General features: G+C 44.6%; 3 protein-coding genes across 3 annotated transcripts; 2 read left to right on the forward strand and 1 right to left on the reverse strand.

Annotated features, from left to right (window-relative positions):
• The first annotated feature begins 6,405 nt into the window (after window positions 1–6,405).
• Window positions 6,406–9,146, forward strand: LOC128747555 (cannabinoid receptor type 1B-like). The gene is made up of 2 exons (XM_053845502.1): window positions 6,406–6,532; window positions 6,916–9,146. The coding sequence occupies exon 2, from the start codon at window positions 6,953–6,955 to the stop codon at window positions 8,345–8,347; it is 1,395 nt and encodes a 464-aa protein (XP_053701477.1). The 5' UTR covers window positions 6,406–6,532; window positions 6,916–6,952; the 3' UTR covers window positions 8,348–9,146.
• A 240-nt stretch (window positions 9,147–9,386) lies between these two features.
• On the forward strand, window positions 9,387–11,244 carry LOC128747383 (akirin-2-like). Its single transcript, XM_053845245.1, has 6 exons — window positions 9,387–9,549; window positions 9,749–9,922; window positions 10,003–10,146; window positions 10,213–10,362; window positions 10,618–10,689; window positions 10,771–11,244. Exons 2-6 carry the CDS (start codon window positions 9,751–9,753, stop codon window positions 10,779–10,781), a joined length of 549 nt encoding a protein of 182 aa, XP_053701220.1. The 5' UTR covers window positions 9,387–9,549; window positions 9,749–9,750; the 3' UTR covers window positions 10,782–11,244.
• Window positions 11,245–11,385: 141 nt separating this feature from the next.
• orc3 (origin recognition complex, subunit 3) lies at window positions 11,386–17,948 on the reverse strand. Its single transcript, XM_053845367.1, has 20 exons — window positions 17,831–17,948; window positions 17,705–17,759; window positions 17,527–17,624; window positions 17,076–17,214; window positions 16,894–16,998; window positions 16,665–16,825; window positions 16,463–16,593; window positions 16,054–16,213; window positions 15,256–15,369; window positions 14,810–14,943; window positions 14,631–14,694; window positions 14,449–14,565; window positions 14,311–14,390; window positions 13,242–13,375; window positions 13,080–13,174; window positions 12,665–12,762; window positions 12,462–12,603; window positions 11,845–11,961; window positions 11,674–11,753; window positions 11,386–11,594 (listed from the first exon to the last, which is right to left on the reverse strand). Exons 1-20 carry the CDS (start codon window positions 17,852–17,854, stop codon window positions 11,489–11,491), a joined length of 2,154 nt encoding a protein of 717 aa, XP_053701342.1. The 5' UTR covers window positions 17,855–17,948; the 3' UTR covers window positions 11,386–11,488.
• Between the last annotated feature and the right edge of the window lie 322 nt (window positions 17,949–18,270).

Consider the following 18,270-nt stretch of genomic DNA (forward strand, 5'->3'; position numbering starts at 1 on the left):
AGAGACAAAAAGAAACGTCCAGAAACCCCCCGGACCTCTCAAAGAAATAATGGAAAAAATATGAATTCATTAATTTTAAAAGATTGTCATCAAAATAGAAAACCAAAACTGTTTCAATATCATAACGCAAATATGAAACTGTCCCTGGTTCCACGCCACTCATTGTTATTTCAATGGAATGATTGTACAAAGCAGGAGTGACAGTAGAAGATGTGAGTTTAAGGTGTCTAGAAAGACAGTGGACCAGAAAGTTTGCGATCCAGCACACCGACCCTCGCCTGTAGCCATTAACTCAGGGTTCATCGTCAATTGTAACAATTATCAAGCGACATTTATAGCTGTGTTTTACTACTGTTTTTTGTCGTGTTATCCCTGTGTTTACACGTGGTGCCTCATAAGGTGATATGTAGGAAGGAAGCCTGCTAGATCCAAATCCTCACTCCTTCAACAGCGATTTAATCTGACTCGTAAATGACAGAGCCCGACGTCCTTGACCAGACGCCTCATAATTAAAGTCGTAAATGAGGTGAATTCATACGACAGTTTTATAGTCTACTGAGCTTTCACTGCAATTTGTTGCCGATTCCCTCCGTCACGCACACAAGGCCCCCCGCCGACCACTCGAGCGCCTCGCCAAGCAGGAGGTGGAGCGTTCATCTCATGACATCATGCAAACAAATGACCAGCACCACTGACTGGGACAAGGAACATGGCTCTGATCTGAGCCGCTATGCATCAGCAGGCAACTTTGGGGGTCACACTTTATAGGTCATTTCACAAAATGCCTTTTCTGGACCATGTTAACTATTCAATGAGTGCTCTGAAATGTGAAAAAAATGAAAAACGTGTTCATTAAAATGCCACTAAATTTTAAATGTCACTTTAACTGCGACATTACTGAAAACACAGTACTTAAAACCCCATCTTTTATATATTTTTTTATTTTGTCTTTGACACTACATTACATTTTTATTTTCTAATTTTCTTATAATTTCTCATATAAAAATAAGAAAAAATGTCACCCCATCATGCTAACACATGTGACAAGTGACATCACCCTTGCAGGAAGAAGATGCAACACAGTTTTTCTGCCATTTATTTATTTATTTATTTTTTAGCTAGGGTCCGAACTCAACAGCATGCATGCTAGCTAAGCTAGTCAATAACAAAGCCGGCCATTCTGAGGGGAAAATGACACTGGGTTTATGGTATTATTTTCAAAGAAAGCCTGTAATTTTCTGAGCAATATTAGACATATTTGTGGTGACATTCTTACTTATAAGAGTTTCCCATGCTGCCCATCACATCACCCATCACCCTCTTCATAAACATATTTTCTTGTGATCAGAGCGTCGCGCTCATCTGCCACTTTCCAGATTTGAACTGTAAATGTCAAGTAGAAACGGAAATGTCACCAGACTCGACTTTTAATCCCACGAAGAAGCCGGTTGGGCAGAATGTATCGGTTCAACATGAAATATACCCTCAAAAACAAAGCCAGTATTTGGTATTAACAGCAGACATGCGTCTCACTGCTTCTTTTTTACACCTGACAAACCATCAAGAGACCATTTCTCCGTATGATTTTTCACTTCAAATGCCTTTACGTGAATAACCAAGACGTTCTGTCATAACTGCTGAATGGCAAATATGCATGTATTTCAAGTATCTCCAAAACTCTATTAAAGCGAGAGCAGCAATATTGCACGGCAGCCATGACAGACCAGGTCCAGCGCGCCACAGCACTTTGCTGTTGTTAGTCGGTAATGGGTGAATTAGCTTGATGCCGCGAGTAGCATACAAATGGAGCGGCGTGTTGACGTGTTTGCATGCAAGGACGAGGGATCAAAGTGGAAAGGCTGACTCTGTTTACAGTTTTTATTTGCTCATATTACACCATGTTTTGTTGCCTGGTAACCGCAAGACTTGAGACTATCATGAATTCAAACTACATGTAGCGCAAAAAAGTTCTTGAAAGAAATACTGTTTATATTAACTATAGATGAGGAGGAGCAGAGAAGATGAGGGAACTTCTACCACCCGTATACTACAACCAAAATAAAGCAACGCTAGCAACACACAAACACACACAGTTCTATGATTTCTCCAGCCACTCACCCTAAACAAGTGGCTAAACGTAACCAGCACTCTTAACTACACTTAAACAAGATTAAAATGGCTCAGTTATTTTGAAGTTTCAACCCTCAAATTGAGGTGTAAGCTTGTAATTCAGTCCCTAGAGGAGAATCTGTCAGTGTGATGAGCCCCATGTTTGTATCTTCACCCTTTCACTCAACCAGTTCACGTGCGTTTTGCTCGGGAAAGGCATCGGAGCGTGTCCCAGGGGCTATTTTATTGGAGGTGTCTCTGGAATATAATGTTCACTGCGACGTAAATAAAAAGGCTGCTCCTTGTTGACCTCAGGACCTGGCAGATGATGGGATTTCCAATGGGCAGCGGAGTGTGACGCCGTGTGGAGGAGCATCCTGAGGTCCAAGAGTAAGGTTTGAAAACAGTGTCTCCTAAAAGTGAGGAGTATTCCCAGCATATGCAAGTGGATGAAAATGAATGGTTCTAAAGCTGCAGAATGGTAAACTCGGTCAGCAGGAAACACTCCTCATCCGGAATCTCACCACAAACTTAAATAAACTGCATCTAAATAACCTGTTCTGCTGCACAAATGTGCCTTGACTCAAATCAAACCACTGATGAATGAAGCAGGTTAGGAAAGATAATCTATAAATAAATGTCATTTAACACTCTCAGTGACAGTCTGGGCGAGTGAGCGCAGGCGACGCGATGACTCATGGCTGTCAGCTATACGGGAGTTCTGCCACCGAACCTGTCCGCAGATGCTGGAGGGCACCTGAGGGTCAGGGACTTCAGATCGCCACATGAGGTCCTCCACAGCAGCAGCGGTGGTGAGGGACACTCGGAGGAAGTCTTACTGCCTGATTTATTCACTTCCGCCCCTGGCTGTTTTTTTTTTTTGTCGCTGCAAGTGAGCAGTCAGCAAAGCACCTGCTAAATCTTTGTGATCATGGTCTGCAGACGCACCAAACCAAACAGGTCTTTATCAGAGGAAATGGTGCGTGAAGGAGCTTCCACCCACTGACCATCACTCAGCAGAGAGAACACGCAATCATTTGGCTTGACAAGTCGGCGGACATGTTGCCCAAAAACCCTCTAGTATGGGTTGCTTTGTTGTGCACCGCAACAACAATAAAGACAGTAGATATGTCATGACTGTACGTAGCGTTTTTCTGAATGAACTGCTAGTGATAATAGGTGAAATGCATCGCCATCATTGGGTATCTTCCTCCTCTACTTGTCACACCATTTGGGGCCGGCCTCCTGAAGCGGGGTACGCACATAATGGGGGTGTTTTTGACCCCATTGACGCATGGGAAACACAGAATTAGCTCATCCTGTGGTTTGAGCTGCATATGGAATGAAAATTGGCCTTGGAAAAGAGAAAAGCTAACATTCACACATGCAAAACGTCTGTAATATTTACAACCAAAAGAGCGTGGAGAGAGTTAAAGGGGAAGTTTAGATATTTCATGGTTTGATGACAATAAAAGCTCTAGCTTTTAATTCGGAGGAGAAAATCGAAAAGTGTCTCCTATGTAGCTTTTACGCGACTAGCTGTTGTGATCCTGTGATATAGTTATTACATTTTTTTTCTTTGGATTTCCTCCTTTAAAAACAGTGAAAACAAAACTCCATTTTCTTTGTTTTCATCAGTGGTGGGACAGAATCTTGATGCGAGTGGTGTTGAGATTATCGCGGAGCACGAGAGACTCTACAGACGGCAGGGTTTTTTTTTTATCTTCGTGTGGGGTGTCTTACAGATAAAAAAAATTACCCCTAAAACATTGAGAAAATCCTTGGACCAGCTGTAAAAGCATGACGTCTGTTTCAAACTATGTTACCGTCTCTGACCACATGCTTCCATGTCTTCTAAGAGCTGGTATTGCTTTTCTCCAATACATCCACCGGGGGGAGCAGCCCAGAGTCAAATGCTTATGACAACAACAAACTCCAATAGAAACATTGTGGAAAAACTATTGATAAAACAGCTCGTGCACAAAAGATGAAACAGAGGCAGCGTTGTCGGTGAGGCTGTTAAATATGACGTCTTCTTTATGTCTCATTAGAGCTACATATCGAGTAGTAACAGCAACACTGCCCCACATGGTTTCCAGTGGTACTGCTCCGTTTGCTTCGTGTGTGCTTTGTGGAAACATGCAGAAATGCGGATGAAATGAGGGCAGAGAATGGACAGAAGGATCTGTCCGTATCCGGATCTGTACGTAACTTGGAGTCTTGTTCACAAGTGAGGGGAATGGTGCTTTCAGTGGTGGTGAAGACGAAGCAGAGCACCTCCGTACTCCTCCACTGAAAACACCTCAGTGTTCCCCCAGAAGAGCTAGAGGAGGAGAGGAAGATCCTTTAAGAGACGGGGGTCGTCATCTCTTCAGTTTCCCGATTCTTGATTAATTGGATGATTGCAATTAGACGACCCTGCGTGTCGTTTTGTCAACGAGCTGAAGAAAAAGTGCCTCGGCAACAGCGTGACATGTTTCCTGTTGAGAGGAGGGCGGCTTTATTAGTGGCAGATTAGAAAAGGCTGTCAGTGCTGAGCCACAACCTCCTCCTCTCCTCTCTGTTTATGCATCTTCACCCCCCCCACAGACACACACACACTCTCAGATGGACCGATGACACACCGCAAGTGCAATCGCCAGAATTCCAGCTGTAATTGCTACTAAAATGATCTCGCTGATAAACTCGCCACTTCAGAACAGTTCATGAAAATGTGTGCGCACTGGCGCAAATGTCAGCGTGGAATCAGCAGCGGAGAGCCGGAGTTTGACAGAAGAAGCTCTCTCAAAGTGACAGTCCTCCGGAACTCCACGTGGGTCGATATTAAATAAGAGCCACGGATGTTGCTTTACAAAAGGAGGCTTCCCGAAATCAATCACCGCGAATCTCTCGCAATATTCGCAGATGAATGTGCGGCCCACGTGGCGAAGGGAGCTAAACCCCTACGAGCTGCCATGGTGGTCTCACAAGCCTTTTGTCATGGCAGACAGCTTCTGTCGCCCAGGCTCTCGCTGGTGCCTTGGAACCCGAAATAATCATGGTAATTATCATGCAGAATTTAGAAAAGCAGCACATACTGTAGCGGCGCGGTGAATAAGTGTAAAGGATGAATGTACTTTCGCTCAAATGTGCAGATCAAGTGTTGAGTAATGGCTCCTCAGCTGCCTCTGGAGTTTCTGGCATGAGCTGCGTCTCCTCTCATTGTTGTTCCGTGATGCCTCATTGCCAAATGTCATGTATTTTCCACAGCAAGATACATGTAATTTGGGAGCGGGCTCTGCTGGGAGAGTGGAAATAATGGTGCAGCTGTGCAGTAAAGGAGCAGGACACTTGGTAATGAGTGAACTTGTGACCCTGCCACGTAGAAACCGGCAAATAATGCATGTGTGCTGTGTGTTCATACGTGGAACAGAGGCGGCCGGTAAAATCCAAGTATAGGATGATGTTTTTCAGGTTTTGTTTCAAGCTAAATCTGTATAGGGGGAGCAATGAAGTCAAAGTCCATGTAGAAGTGGGTTGACTTCAGAGCAAAGGGAGACATGAATAAACACAAGCATGAACTGCTCAATACAAGTATTTCAGTTCACTTCATTGGGAGTCGGGTTCCCGATCCATAAGCGAGGAAATGGCTGACATCTCTGCCATAAACTTATGACTGAACCAGGGCTTTAAAAACTACATTGACTTGGCTCAAAACATCCAATAGCCTTGGCAAAGTTTTCATTCATTTTCTTCCACTTATTCCCCGGATAGAGTCACAGGAGGTGGAGCCTATCCCAGCTACTCTGAGAAATGGTCAGGGGACACTCTGGACAGACAACCACACACTCTCTCACACACACAGTGAACAGAGCAAATGCAACTGCAGAGAAACAGATTAGCTCATATGAAGTTTCCTCAAGCTGGAATCGAACCCGCAACCTTCTTGGCTGACTAAATTGTGGAATTCTGAGAAGTAATCTTGCTGATATTTGAAAAAAAAATTATTCTTTTATATGTATTGATGGCAGAATGTTATTAGTGTAGCGTATTTAGTGAAAGTATTTGTGTCGCAGTAGTCGTCGTCTATGTCGTGAATTTCGCAGTGCTGCAAGAGAAGAGTAATACCAGTTGATAAGCAGAAGGAGCGGAACGATGCTCAGGGACGCGATCGAACACCTCAGATCACGTGACGCGGGCGCACAGCTTTAAAACCGCCCTCATCCTCACACACGCTCTCACACGCGCTCTCGCGGACTCACTGCCGCCTCGCGGTGATTGACAGCGCTTCAAATTGGAGTTTAACGACCTGAGCTACTTTTCATTTCTAAGCAAAAAAAAGCAAATCTTTTTTTTTTGCGCCTCGGTTCTTCCCTCCTCTGTCACTACTGAGTGACTACCGTTCCTGTTGGTGCGCCATGGACATTGTTCTGACACACTTGAGGTACGTTTTCCTTCATTGTGCTTGTGTTTGGCATGAATATAAACATTTATTTTGGTTTAACTCGCTGTTTAACATTGAAGTTCAAGGCTAATTCAATTGGTTTTTTTTCATGCTCTGCCCAATTAGTTGGATGATTGTTGAACACAAAGAGCGTATTGATGTGTAATGACCGTCTGTAATTAATAAGAGCCCCTGGCTGCCCTACATACTTAATGCCATGATTTCCCCTGAGGCGACACAGGTTTGTCATCAACTGCTCACTTTCCCACTATTGTCTGGAGCGCATCTGCTCCAGAGTCAGCTGTTCTCCCTGCACCACTTATAAATAAAGATTAGACTGGGGAAAAAAACATTGAACGGATGTGTGATATTTCTCTTTGAAGCATGGAAGTGAGGCAGCTCAAGCACTGAGCCGCAGCCATGACCCTGCATGGACTGGCCGGCGCCACCGTGAGCGCCGTGACGACAGGTGTGCGGTACCTGGGCTCCAACGACGCCGTCTACGACGACCCCCTCATGGACTCCATGAAAAACGGATTCCACTTGGAGAAACCGCACCACGCATCCATCGGCGGCTCCTTCGCTGAACTCAAGGAGGTCATCGCCGTCAGCCTTGCTCCGATTCTCCCCACCAATGTTTCCGATCTTCTCGGGAATGAGACGATGGTGGAGGGCGGGGGCAGAGCCAAGTGCGGGGAGGACTTTGTGGACAACATGGAGTGCTTCATGATCCTGACCCCGGGTCAGCAGCTCGCTGTGGCCATCCTGGCCCTGACCTTGGGAGCGTTCACGGTGCTGGAGAACCTGGTGGTGCTCTGCGTGATTCTGCACTCCAGGACGCTGCGATCTCGACCCTCCTACCACTTCATCGGGAGCCTGGCTGTGGCCGACCTGATCGGCAGCATCATATTCGTCTACAGCTTCCTGGATTTCCACGTGCTCCACAGAAAGGACACCCACTACGTGTTCCTCTTCAAGTTGTCCGGCGTGATCGCCTCCTTCACCGCCTCTGTGGGAAGCCTGTTCCTCACAGCTATTGACCGCTACATCTCCATCCACAGGCCGCTGGCCTACAAGCGCATCGTGACAAAGACCAAAGCGATTATCGCCTTCAGTCTGATGTGGACCATCTCCATTATCATATCGATGCTGCCTCTGCTCGGCTGGAACTGCAAAGACCTCAACTCCGCCTGCTCTGATATATTCCCTCTGATTGACCTGAAATATCTGATGTTTTGGATCGGTATCACCAGCATCTTGCTCCTCTTCATCATCTACGCTTACATTTTCATCCTGTGGAAGTCGCACCACCACGCCGTGCGCATGCTGAGCCGCAGCTCCCAGAGGAGCGTCATCGTCTACACAGCAGAAGGGACCAAGGTTCAGACAGTGAGGCCAGAGCAAGCGCGTATGGACCTCCGTCTGGCCAAGACGCTGGTCCTGATCCTGGTAGCCCTCATCATCTGCTGGGGTCCCCTCATGGCCATCATGGTGTATGACCTCTTCGGCAAGGTGAACGACTTCATCAAGACTGTGTTTGCCTTCTGCAGCATGCTCTGTCTGCTCAACTCCACCGCCAACCCGGTGATCTACGCCATGAGGAGCAAAGACCTGCGCCGGGCCTTCCTCAGCATCTGCCAGGGAATGACCACACCTTTGGACAACAGCGGGGAGAGTGACTGGAATAGCAGGAGCGTGAGATCCACCGGAGTTGGGGCTGGCAAAGAGGCAGCCAGCAGTGCCTCCTCTAGGGTTAAAGTGGCCCAGGTCAGAGTGTCTGGACTTCCGCAAAGCTCCAACGCAGACCCAGTCTAGAATAGTGGGTGAATCAGTGTTGTGTTAAGACGCTTTTGCTGTTGAATCTTTGATGCTCTTACTGTTAAATATATTGAAACGTCCTGAGAATGAAACATGTCATGGTGGAACGTGAAGTATTTGACTAGAGACATTTGACCAGTTGATGTTTCAGTTGTTTGAACTGTGCTGATCCTCATTTCCGCGTACAGAATTTCAGTGTCGTGGCAGAAAATCAAAGTGAAACTGTAACATCAATTCACCAGTGCTGATACATGTCGCTGTTAACTAAGTAGAAATACATGAGACGCCATCTTTGCTCCCACCGCGAGGTGTCATCATGAAGAAAAACATGACTGTGTCTGCTGCTGTGATGCATCATTTGTGCCAAGGTAAATGACAATGCTGACAAATAAAAATGTTTTTGCATGGCTCTTGCTTTTATTTTAATGTGTGATATGCCACTATGATTAACATGCTCTAGACTGTTCCTTCGCCTTTGTTTTTATGTAAATATGTGTTTTTTATCTCTACAAGCATAATTTAATAATTTATTTGTTTTACTTCCATGTTTTGTAGTTACATTTGCACATTCAGTCTCCTTTTGTTTGCATTAACTGTAGTATTTAGCCACATTGTTTAGTTATTGTGAGTTATATATTTACAGCTTGTGTCTTTTTTTTATATTTATTTTGATAAGAAGTGTAATATATGTTTTGTAAGAAAAGCAAAAATAAAAAAGTGACGAATAAGGCCTGATTTGTGCTTTAGAATAATGTAAAGAATGAGCTAACAAAGAGAGACTTTTCTCCAGATTGGTTTTGAGACAATAATTCAATGGCTGTTTATGTAACATTGCCATCTTGTGGTGGACCGTATTACACGGGATACTTTGATTCTATCTGTAAACACTCTGAATAAAAACATGTTGTTGTACTATCGAGTGGTTTATTTTAATGGTCGTTATATAGTCGTTTAAGCGGTGGCGCTGCCTTTAGACGAGCCGTTTTATATGAGCTAATATAGCAACACTACCCAGGGTGCATTGCGGCGACTTCGCCATGACGTCATGAGCCGGAGCATCTACCTAGCTCTACCAACTAACGGATGACAGTTGGGTCGCTGCCTACTCGCTTTCCTTCGCTTTAACTCGTGGAAACCAACTTCAAGTCTCGTTTCGGTTGAATCGCGGATCCCTTTCGACCGCCGTTTTCTAAAATCAGGTAAAACCGATTTCTTGCCGTGAACGGTGATGTCCGACTTGTGGTAGCATGAGCTAGCGCTAGCTTTGTTTTCGTTTGAGTTGGTTGGGAAATACGGATCAATGCGGTTAACGATTTCAAAGTTACAACAACAACAAGATAGCGCTAGTTTCCCCTCAATAACAAGGATGAAACGGTGTGTTCTTGACACATATTCCAGCCATGGCGTGCGGAGCAACGCTGAAGAGGACCATGGATTTCGACCCGCTCATGAGTCCAAACGCTCCTAAAAGACGAAGATGTATCCCCGTGTCCCAGTCCTCTTCATCGCCTAGGAAGTACCTCAGCATGGAGCCGTCGCCATTTGGAGAGTCGTCGTCTAGGCTTAGCGCAGGTAATCGGTGGAAATCTCCGCCAGTCAGTGGTGAATGTTTGGATCGTCATTGTTGACCCCCCCCACCCCTGTCCTCCCAGAACAAATCCTCCACAGCATAAAGCAGGAGTACAAGCGTATACAGAAGAGGAAGCATCTGGATGGAGGCTACCAACAACCAGAGTGCTGTTATTCTCCTGAGTCCCCTTCACAGTCGTCTGCTGTGATCGTGTCCCCCATGTCAGGTGAGTGATTGTGTCCGAGGGGCCAAGCTGTGACAGTTCATCCTCATGGTTGATGTGACCCCGCAGGGTCGTCCTCTGGTGGCGTCTCACCCACCAGGCGAGAGCAGCCGTTATTCACCCTCAGACAGGTGGGCATGATCTGCGAGCGCTTGCTGAAGGAGCGGGAAGAGAAGGTGCGAGAGGAGTACGAGGAGACGATGACGTCAAAACTGGCAGGTTGGTGTTTCGACACCGAATAAAGAATCCAGAAACGTGGTGTTTGTATTAGCTGTCTCCTGTTTAGAAATTCTCTATTTAATAGATGGCAGTTTACCCAGCCACATATTTACTTGAGCTTGTGTTTGACTGAATTCTATGACAAATTCTCAGTGGAATATTTTCTGTAGTGGTTTGGCTCCACGTCGATTCATTGCATTTTTCTATTCATGCAATTTAAACATGTTTTAAACGGCCAAACTTCTCCATTTGCAGAACAGTACGACACCTTTGTCAAGTTCACACACGACCAGTTAATGCGGCGATTCGGGGAGCAACCTGCCAGCTGTAAGTTTCACGTCTCCACCTTTTTAAAAGAAAGACGGCTTGGAATCTGGATTGTGAATTTATTACGACCCTCTTCTCCAGATGTTTCCTGAACATTCCTCTCCTGCTGCAGTCGTCGTGGCATTTCTCACAAGAGCAAGTCTGAGATCCAGTTACGCAGTTTATATGAAAGTTTTCTTACAGTGCCATATTTCTGTCTAATGGACAAGTTTCTATGAAGCTATCATGAGCAACTCGGTGCTTCCTCGTGTACATATGACAGACCCCATTTCAAACAGTGGCCTCAGTTCCTTCATCAACTTTTGTAAAGATTCCCAGCATTCCAGGCTCTCTTCTGTTTGTTACATGTAAATATGATCGAGCGGAGCAGGATTTTACAGGAGGTTTGCTGGTCAATCTTTGGAGGCGATGGAACAGGGAATGTTTGCAGTTTTGTGTCAGTTCAATGCAGAATGGACAGTTTTTTTTCCCTTTTTATTTATTTTAACTTTTACTTTTATCACTTTAAAATGTACTGACCTGAACAAAACAATAAAAATCTTTGAAGCGTTCATACTTCTGGTCCCTTTCAGTAAGTCATAAGAGGGACCCACTGTGGGTCACGGTCGAAACGGAAGTGAGTACTGTCCAAGTGAGGTTCCCCGTTCACCTCCTGGACCCCAGATAAAGACAAATCCATAGACCTCACTGCCTCTAAATTTAAATAGGTGAATCACAAATGTAGTCGCAAAACAGCCAGTGCAGTACATTCTTTAATTGATGGGTCAAATCTAGAACACTATTTGTGAAGGCTTCTGCCTCAGCAGCCTCCCCATGTTAGCCGCGCCACGTGGTCTGTCTTCACCTTGGTGGACTTGATGAAACCCAGAAACTCCAGTTCTGACACTGCCCTGATGAAGCGAGCGCTGGAGCCGAGTTAAGGAACGTTCCGGCTAAAACCTTGAAAACTTCACACAGACTGAATGAGCTTCAAGTGAAGGATACTGTTTGACTTCATCCACCTTCCCGAAGTTTTCCGATTCTGGATCAACACCTTCAGCCGCTGACACCACAGTAGCATAAGCCTGAGAAACAAGAGAAATTCAGAGAGGAAAACAAACAAATATTGATTTGGGCCAAAGGTTATATTCAGAAGAATGTGAGGAGTGAACTCACCTCCAGCCAGTCGTAAAGATTGATCAAGCGGCCGCACTCGAGGTGGAGCTTATAGGCGATACAGATATCAGGAGCAGAGTTGGAGACGGAGCCGTCCTCGGCTTTGAGACGCTCGTTCTGAAAGACAGTTTGGATGGCGACTAGATTTCTCTGGAGCTGCTTCGTGTCAGGAATCTAACTAGCCAACTAGCACCATAAGTATCCATGTATTCCAAGGCATTTTTTGCAGGAGCTCAATAGAAGTGACCTGAACACAGAGAGTCCCGACTCTAGCCATGACAGACGATCCCAAGAATGGTGTGTACTACCGCAGTTTTGAGAGCAAGAGAGGCCTAAAATGTGCCCTGAAAGTTGTGCTAGTCTGCAACAGCAGGTTCCAATCCAAAGGCTCATTCACTCACTTTTCCTACTGGCTACAAAAACACATTTGTTAGTGCCATATTTGTGCAGGAATCCATCTTTTTTCCCCCCCAAATCGTCATGCAGTTACACATTCATGAAAACCAGGTCACAACATATGCTCCGTTATGATCCACAGTGATGTCATCAACCCTCTCTGGATAAAACGGCATACAATGTTGCTTTCAAACTGCATAAATATTGGTTTTCTGCAGTACCTGGAGGTAGTAGTAAGGACTGGTGAGCGCAGCCTGGATGGAGATGCGAGGTGTAGCGTTAAGATGGCGTCTGATGGAGGCAGAGGAAGTGTAGTAGCAGACTTCAAAGAGCGTCTGTGACTCGGGGGGCGACAGGTGAGTCCTGAGGGAAGACAGGCGAGTTAGTAGAAGGGTGGAGGGAGCAGGGCAGGGAGAAAACTCACTTCACTAAGCTGTCGATAAACTCGACGGTGTCGTTTCGCAGGGTTTCGAAAGGAGACTGCTTCTTAGATCTCCTGGACTCATTCATCTCCAGCAGCGCCTGAGGAAATGAGAGCCGTAACAACAACATTGTCAAACTTCAAGACAGTCTGAGCCCGGCCTGTCATCCCTATTCATTCTCCCTAAACTTTTTTAAAAAGCCAAAAGGAAGCTCATTTACTAAATCGGTGAGATAGCAGAGAACAGACTGTAAGTTCAGGGAGATCAAACTGGACAGGTGGTCCAAATGTCCTGGCGGCAGCTCCATCGCAGCTACGCCTCCTCGCCCACTGAGCGAAGCAAGTTTCCTCACTGAGTCATAGCTTTCGCTTCCAGCTTCCTCACTGACAGACGACCCGAAACCAATCCGCGCTGTACCTTCTTCAGTTGGAACAAATCCGTTTTTTTCTGGAGGTTTTTGATGGGAGAGGTGAAAACTTCGTCGGCGTCTTGGGGCGCATCCATAGCGGCAGCTGTCAAAACAACTGGTGATGATTCACAGAAACTAAAACCTGAATAGATTCCCCTCCCTCGACGTACCGTCCAGCTCCTTAAATTTGTTGACCAGTTCTTCCAGCTGAGCCTGAGCGCTCTTCATCTTCTTGGACTTGGAGGACCTCAGGATCTCAGCGCACCCCTGCAGCAGAGAGGTCAGCTCCTCCTTAGCCAACATCCTGCGGGGAGAGACGTTTCTGAGGTGCAGCAATGCAAGCGCTTTACTAAATAAAATGAAATAGTGGAGCCTCGACAATTGGCTCAACGCAGATGCACCTTTGACTTTATAAACCGCCGCCACCAAGGAGGCCGGTTCACTCAGTTCTGCTCATCCGACTCCACTAGATTATCACTTGACAGAAGGTGTGAATCCTCCAGAGAGTGTCTGCATCTAGTGGTGAAGTGTGTTACTGCGTGTTCAGCGCACAGATTTGATGATGCAAGGTGATAATATAAGCCTGGAGTGGTGGATTCATCGATCGAAAATCACTGTAGCGCAGTGTTTTTTTGGGGGGGGGGTTCTTCTTATGCTGAGCTCAGCAGTTTCATATTTAGTTTAAATAACTCATGAATGATCTGCCCCATCGTAATTATTATTATTATTCTAATGCAGTGTAATCTCATGACTGCTTTCTATTAATACAATTCCAATCATTTCTCTTTTTTTGTTTTCCTATTAATATACTATTAGGAATGGATTTTGAAACTGACATTAAAACCTGATAAACTGACATTATTTAACTGACATTAAATCGCATGAAAAATGATTTCAAAAACTATTCTTTGCCTCCTTTTCCTTTTCAAGAGGATTTACAAAACACAACGATTTAACACTGAAAACAACCTGGAATTGTTTTTGTCTATTACATTTTTTTAATGGTTTTTGATACCATAGATGTTTTAATCTCTGAATATTAATATACATTTTTGATTGACTCAAATTACAGTCTTCTTCCACAAAAACAGCATTACAAGTCATTAAAAAAAAAAAAAAAAAATCACATTTAATCCAACACTATTGAAAGTTCCCCACTTCTAAGACAGGTGGCAATGGTACAGTGCTTCATGCCACTGTTAATTTTGTTTAAACGTCCATGCTGATGTGCCCACTCACTTCAGAAGCTTGATGGCTGACAGATAATCCTGGTTCTCCCACACATTCTTCTCCAGACAGATCAGGTGCAGCTCCCTGATCTACAGCACACACGTGTTACAACGTACACCAGTGAATGGGACGTGCACGAGAACTTGCCTGCTTCCCAAGCGGGTAACGGGGTAAAGCTGAAGTCAAAGTGTGGAGGACTCGCAGCACTGGATAGTAGTTCTTGTGGTACTTCTGGAGGCTCTTGATCATGTTACTAGCCACCTCCTTTCAACAGAGTGAAACCACATCAGTGATCCGATCCGCTTTAAGGTGACATGAGTGAGACCCACTTTCAGATGAGCGTCGTTCTTCAGGAGATCATCTCGCTCCTCTGCGTCCTGCGTCTCTAAAAACCTGAAATACACAACCCAGTCATTGAAACAAATTATTCTTGTCACAAAGGCCCAATCCAAGTGATGCATCCTTCTGTTGTATATTATTGTGAACTTGAGTTAAATGCTATTTTTACCTTACAAATGACGGCAGCTGTCTGATTCGCTCCAACTGGTCAGAGTCGAGCTGCTTCACGTTGAGGAGAGCCTCCTTCTTCTCGCAGCAAAGAACACTCAGAGGTTCGGAGTGGAAGTGCTCCAGCAGCGCCAGCTGATCCAAAAGAGACCCAATGTGTTACATCATTCAACATCAGAGGAGCAGTGAGGAGCACCTCTGCAAAACCTTTTAAAAAGCTTAATCATAATAAATAATACATTCTCTGGTGCTTATTTCCAAGCCATCTTAAAGATGACTGACGGACATTTGTATTAAATACAAAACATTAGTGGTGGAGCATCCTGTGACTATGCAGAAAGTGAAACTCAATTTGTCACACATGAAGCCAGTTGTTTTGACCCGTTTGTCTCGCTGCTTTTCCACTGACTTAAAATCAATTCACTGACATTTGTGAAATGTTTTTACCTGCAAGCCCTTGATGAAGTTTCTCACTGAGAAATCATGGTAGAGGAAGATGCTCACGAGAACCTGGAGGACCTTGCCGTTGAGTTTGAAGGGGAACTGTGAAGTCAGGATCAGCTGTAAAGAAAAGCATAACTTGAACTTACTAGCTCTGAATGACACCTTTAAAAATATGTTGAAAAGGGTTCCATAGATGAAGGAACCCTGATGCAGAAGCTTTACAAAAATGTAGTAAAATATAAAAACACTTCTGACATCCACTGTGACAGGGGTTCTTCACCTTTTTGATCCCAATTCATTTGTGATCAACAGCCATATTTAATCTACTTAGACGTAAACAAACCAAAACCATGCGATCATCGCAAAGCTATTTATTTGTCATAGAAAGGTCCAACTACCAGCAGAACCAGGCTCAAGTCATATTCATCAAATTTACTAAAGAAAAAAAAGGAAAAAAAATACCCTTTATGCAAACTCTTGAGAAAACAGGAAAAACTGAATAAAATTCTGTAAATATAATATATATAATAAAACCATGTCTAAATATCATAAAATAAAAATAATATATTTTATTTAAACTCCAAAGAAGATATAAGTGTATCAGTATCAGTTTTTACTGTTGGGGGCGCCATCACTTTATCACATTTTTCTTTTCAAGAACTTCTCCATAGTTGTTAACTATCACGGATTTGCAGAAGTCAAGTCAATTCAGTGACTTCAGGCTCACGTATTTAAAACTGAGTGTCTCGCTGCCCTCACAGCCCAAAGGTGCAAAACAAAAAAAAATTCTAGCCGAGTCACCTTGTCCATGACGGTGGCCAGGTGCTGTGTGCAAGACAGGGACTGGAACAGCTCAATGCAGAGCAGAGAGGAGACTGAATGTGGCAGCATGTGCTGGATGGTGCTCGGTGAAGTCGCAATACCAAAGATGAACATCAGTGGAAGATGTTGGACGTACCGGCTGTCAGAGAAAATCCAGATTAGTTAGTCTTGAGAGACAAAAATGTGGACGGTGTGGTCTCAAAGCTTATACTGAGGCGAGTGACACAGCAGTCGACTGAAGAAGTAAATCGAAAAACATAATCTGTACACAAATCTTCATTTCAGGTGACTATGTTCCTTAAAATAATTTAAAATGGATATTTATTGCATTGGACATCTCACTGCACCCACAATAAGATCAAATGTTCCTTCCAAAGACTACAGGTACCTGCAGATGAGTATGAAGTCTTGTAGAACTTTTGGGTTGAAAGCCTCAAAATCTTTGAAGATGATTACAACAGGTGGCTGCTGGCGGTCCTTTGCCAAGGAGCTGCGTTTCTTCCCAGGAGTGGAGGACACCTGAGGTACGAACATGGCAAGTTCACTTCCATCCTTTACAAAGTCATGAATATCTGGATTGTGAGTTCTACCTTTGTAACAGAGTTATACCAGTTGCACAGTGTGCCCAGAGAGCAGTGAACACTGGTGTGGAGGGGGGCGCTACTCTGCTCAACTTCCTCCTCATCCTCGTCGTCGGCGACAGCCGTACCCATGATGCGTTCCAAAACCCTTCTCATCAAAAGTTTTAAAGCTGAAGCAGACAGAACATTCAGATGAAACCGATGCGTTGATAAGTAAACGAGAAATGTTGTGAAGTACCTGAACACTCTTTGGCCTGTAGAGACACCACATGGGGAGTGACGGACTGCTGGAGCAGGTCGGAAAGGCTCTGGAACGTCATGTCGTGGTCAGGCACATTTACACCTGTTAAAGTAAAAAACTGTTAAGACCAACATTGCTCTTGACAGACACGCTTCCATATCTGAAACATGTTCTCTCACCAAGCACCAGAGCTGCTGTTGGGATCTCACTCGCCCTCATCCGAGACGCCCAGTCGCTCTGCTGCCTTGTGGAGGAACATTTTCCAGTGAAATGCAGCAAACTGTCCAGGATTTTTCTGTTTAGCTCTTCCTGCAAGGACTAGGAGGATTCAAGGAGAATATACAATGAAAGAATGAGACCAAAACAAGACAGTCTACTGCCCAACATAGGTGAGCTTGTACTGAGATTACAGTAGGACATTCATAATGTGATATGACAACAATAAACGGAATAGATCTTCAAGATGAAGGATATTATCCAACACAATAACACACCTATCGCAATCTCATTCCCATGAGTAAACCCGAACTATTACGTCACGAAACACATACATATAATAAGAATATTTTAACCACTGTAGCTTCAGTCGACGCTGATTTTTAATTATTTTTTTGGAGAAAGAACACTCACTTCAGTGTCTGTTTTAATGCTGGTCCAGAGATCGTGACAAAGCTTAAACCGCTCTTGACTGTTTCCTGCAGCATCACAGCCGTTGATGAAGTAGTTCTCTGTTGATAAACGCATACGCCATTTACAGCACAAAGTAGTACAGAACACGACACTCTCGACTGGGACGCTGATAGTTTACCAATGCCGGGCGAGGGCTTCCTCTTCTTAGCGGTTGGTTTGAAAACAAAACAACCCTGAAATATGACGTTGACGTTAGCATGTCGCGCTGCACTTAGTATTTAAAAGGGCCAGAACGGTGAATTACCTTGGAAACGGAGGACGTAGACATTTCTGCGGCCGCCGTTAGACCGGAATTTAAAGTGAAAAACAACACAGCAGCCGAACACGGTGTTGACACTTCACCACAGACGAACGGATCTGGCGTTTCCCGCCAGAGTGACGTAGCCGGAAGTAGCTGCGTTCACGAAAGCCTCGGAGAATCCTTTTATATCCACAGAGTTTGTGTAAGCTAACTTCCTAGAGGAATTAATATGTATACCTAGAACAAGCACTTGTTATGTTTAACGACTCAAAACTTCTGTATGCGTAGTCGTATATTTCGGACATTTTGATGTAATGAAACACAATTATAATACTTGCGGACATTGAACGCAGCACCAGTTTGCTGCGACTAAAGACGCAACTCACTGATAAATAGGATTTATTATTTGTGAATGTTATATTCTCCGTAAATTAAGTTATTTG

Source organism: Synchiropus splendidus, chromosome 16 (assembly GCF_027744825.2).
Source record: "Synchiropus splendidus isolate RoL2022-P1 chromosome 16, RoL_Sspl_1.0, whole genome shotgun sequence".
In the NCBI taxonomy this organism is placed as follows: Eukaryota; Metazoa; Chordata; class Actinopteri; order Syngnathiformes; family Callionymidae; genus Synchiropus; species Synchiropus splendidus.

Bases quoted from the DNA above. Each gene is read 5' to 3' on its own strand.
- LOC128747555 (XM_053845502.1), top strand. From the start codon at position 6,953: ATGACCCTGCATGGACTGGCCGGCGCCACCGTGAGCGCCGTGACGACA.
- LOC128747383 (XM_053845245.1), top strand. From the start codon at position 9,751: ATGGCGTGCGGAGCAACGCTGAAGAGGACCATGGATTTCGACCCGCTC. The intron at 9,923-10,002 runs GTAATCGGTGGA...CTGTCCTCCCAG, and splicing joins GTCGTCTAGGCTTAGCGCAG to AACAAATCCTCCACAGCATA. The intron at 10,147-10,212 runs GTGAGTGATTGT...GTGACCCCGCAG, and splicing joins GATCGTGTCCCCCATGTCAG to GGTCGTCCTCTGGTGGCGTC.
- orc3 (XM_053845367.1), bottom strand. From the start codon at position 17,854: ATGTCTACGTCCTCCGTTTCCAAG. The intron at 17,215-17,526 runs GTGAGTGTTCTT...GAATCCTCCTAG, and splicing joins GCATTAAAACAGACACTGAA to TCCTTGCAGGAAGAGCTAAA. The intron at 13,376-14,310 runs GTGAGTGGGCAC...CTCTCCCCGCAG, and splicing joins TCAGCCATCAAGCTTCTGAA to GATGTTGGCTAAGGAGGAGC.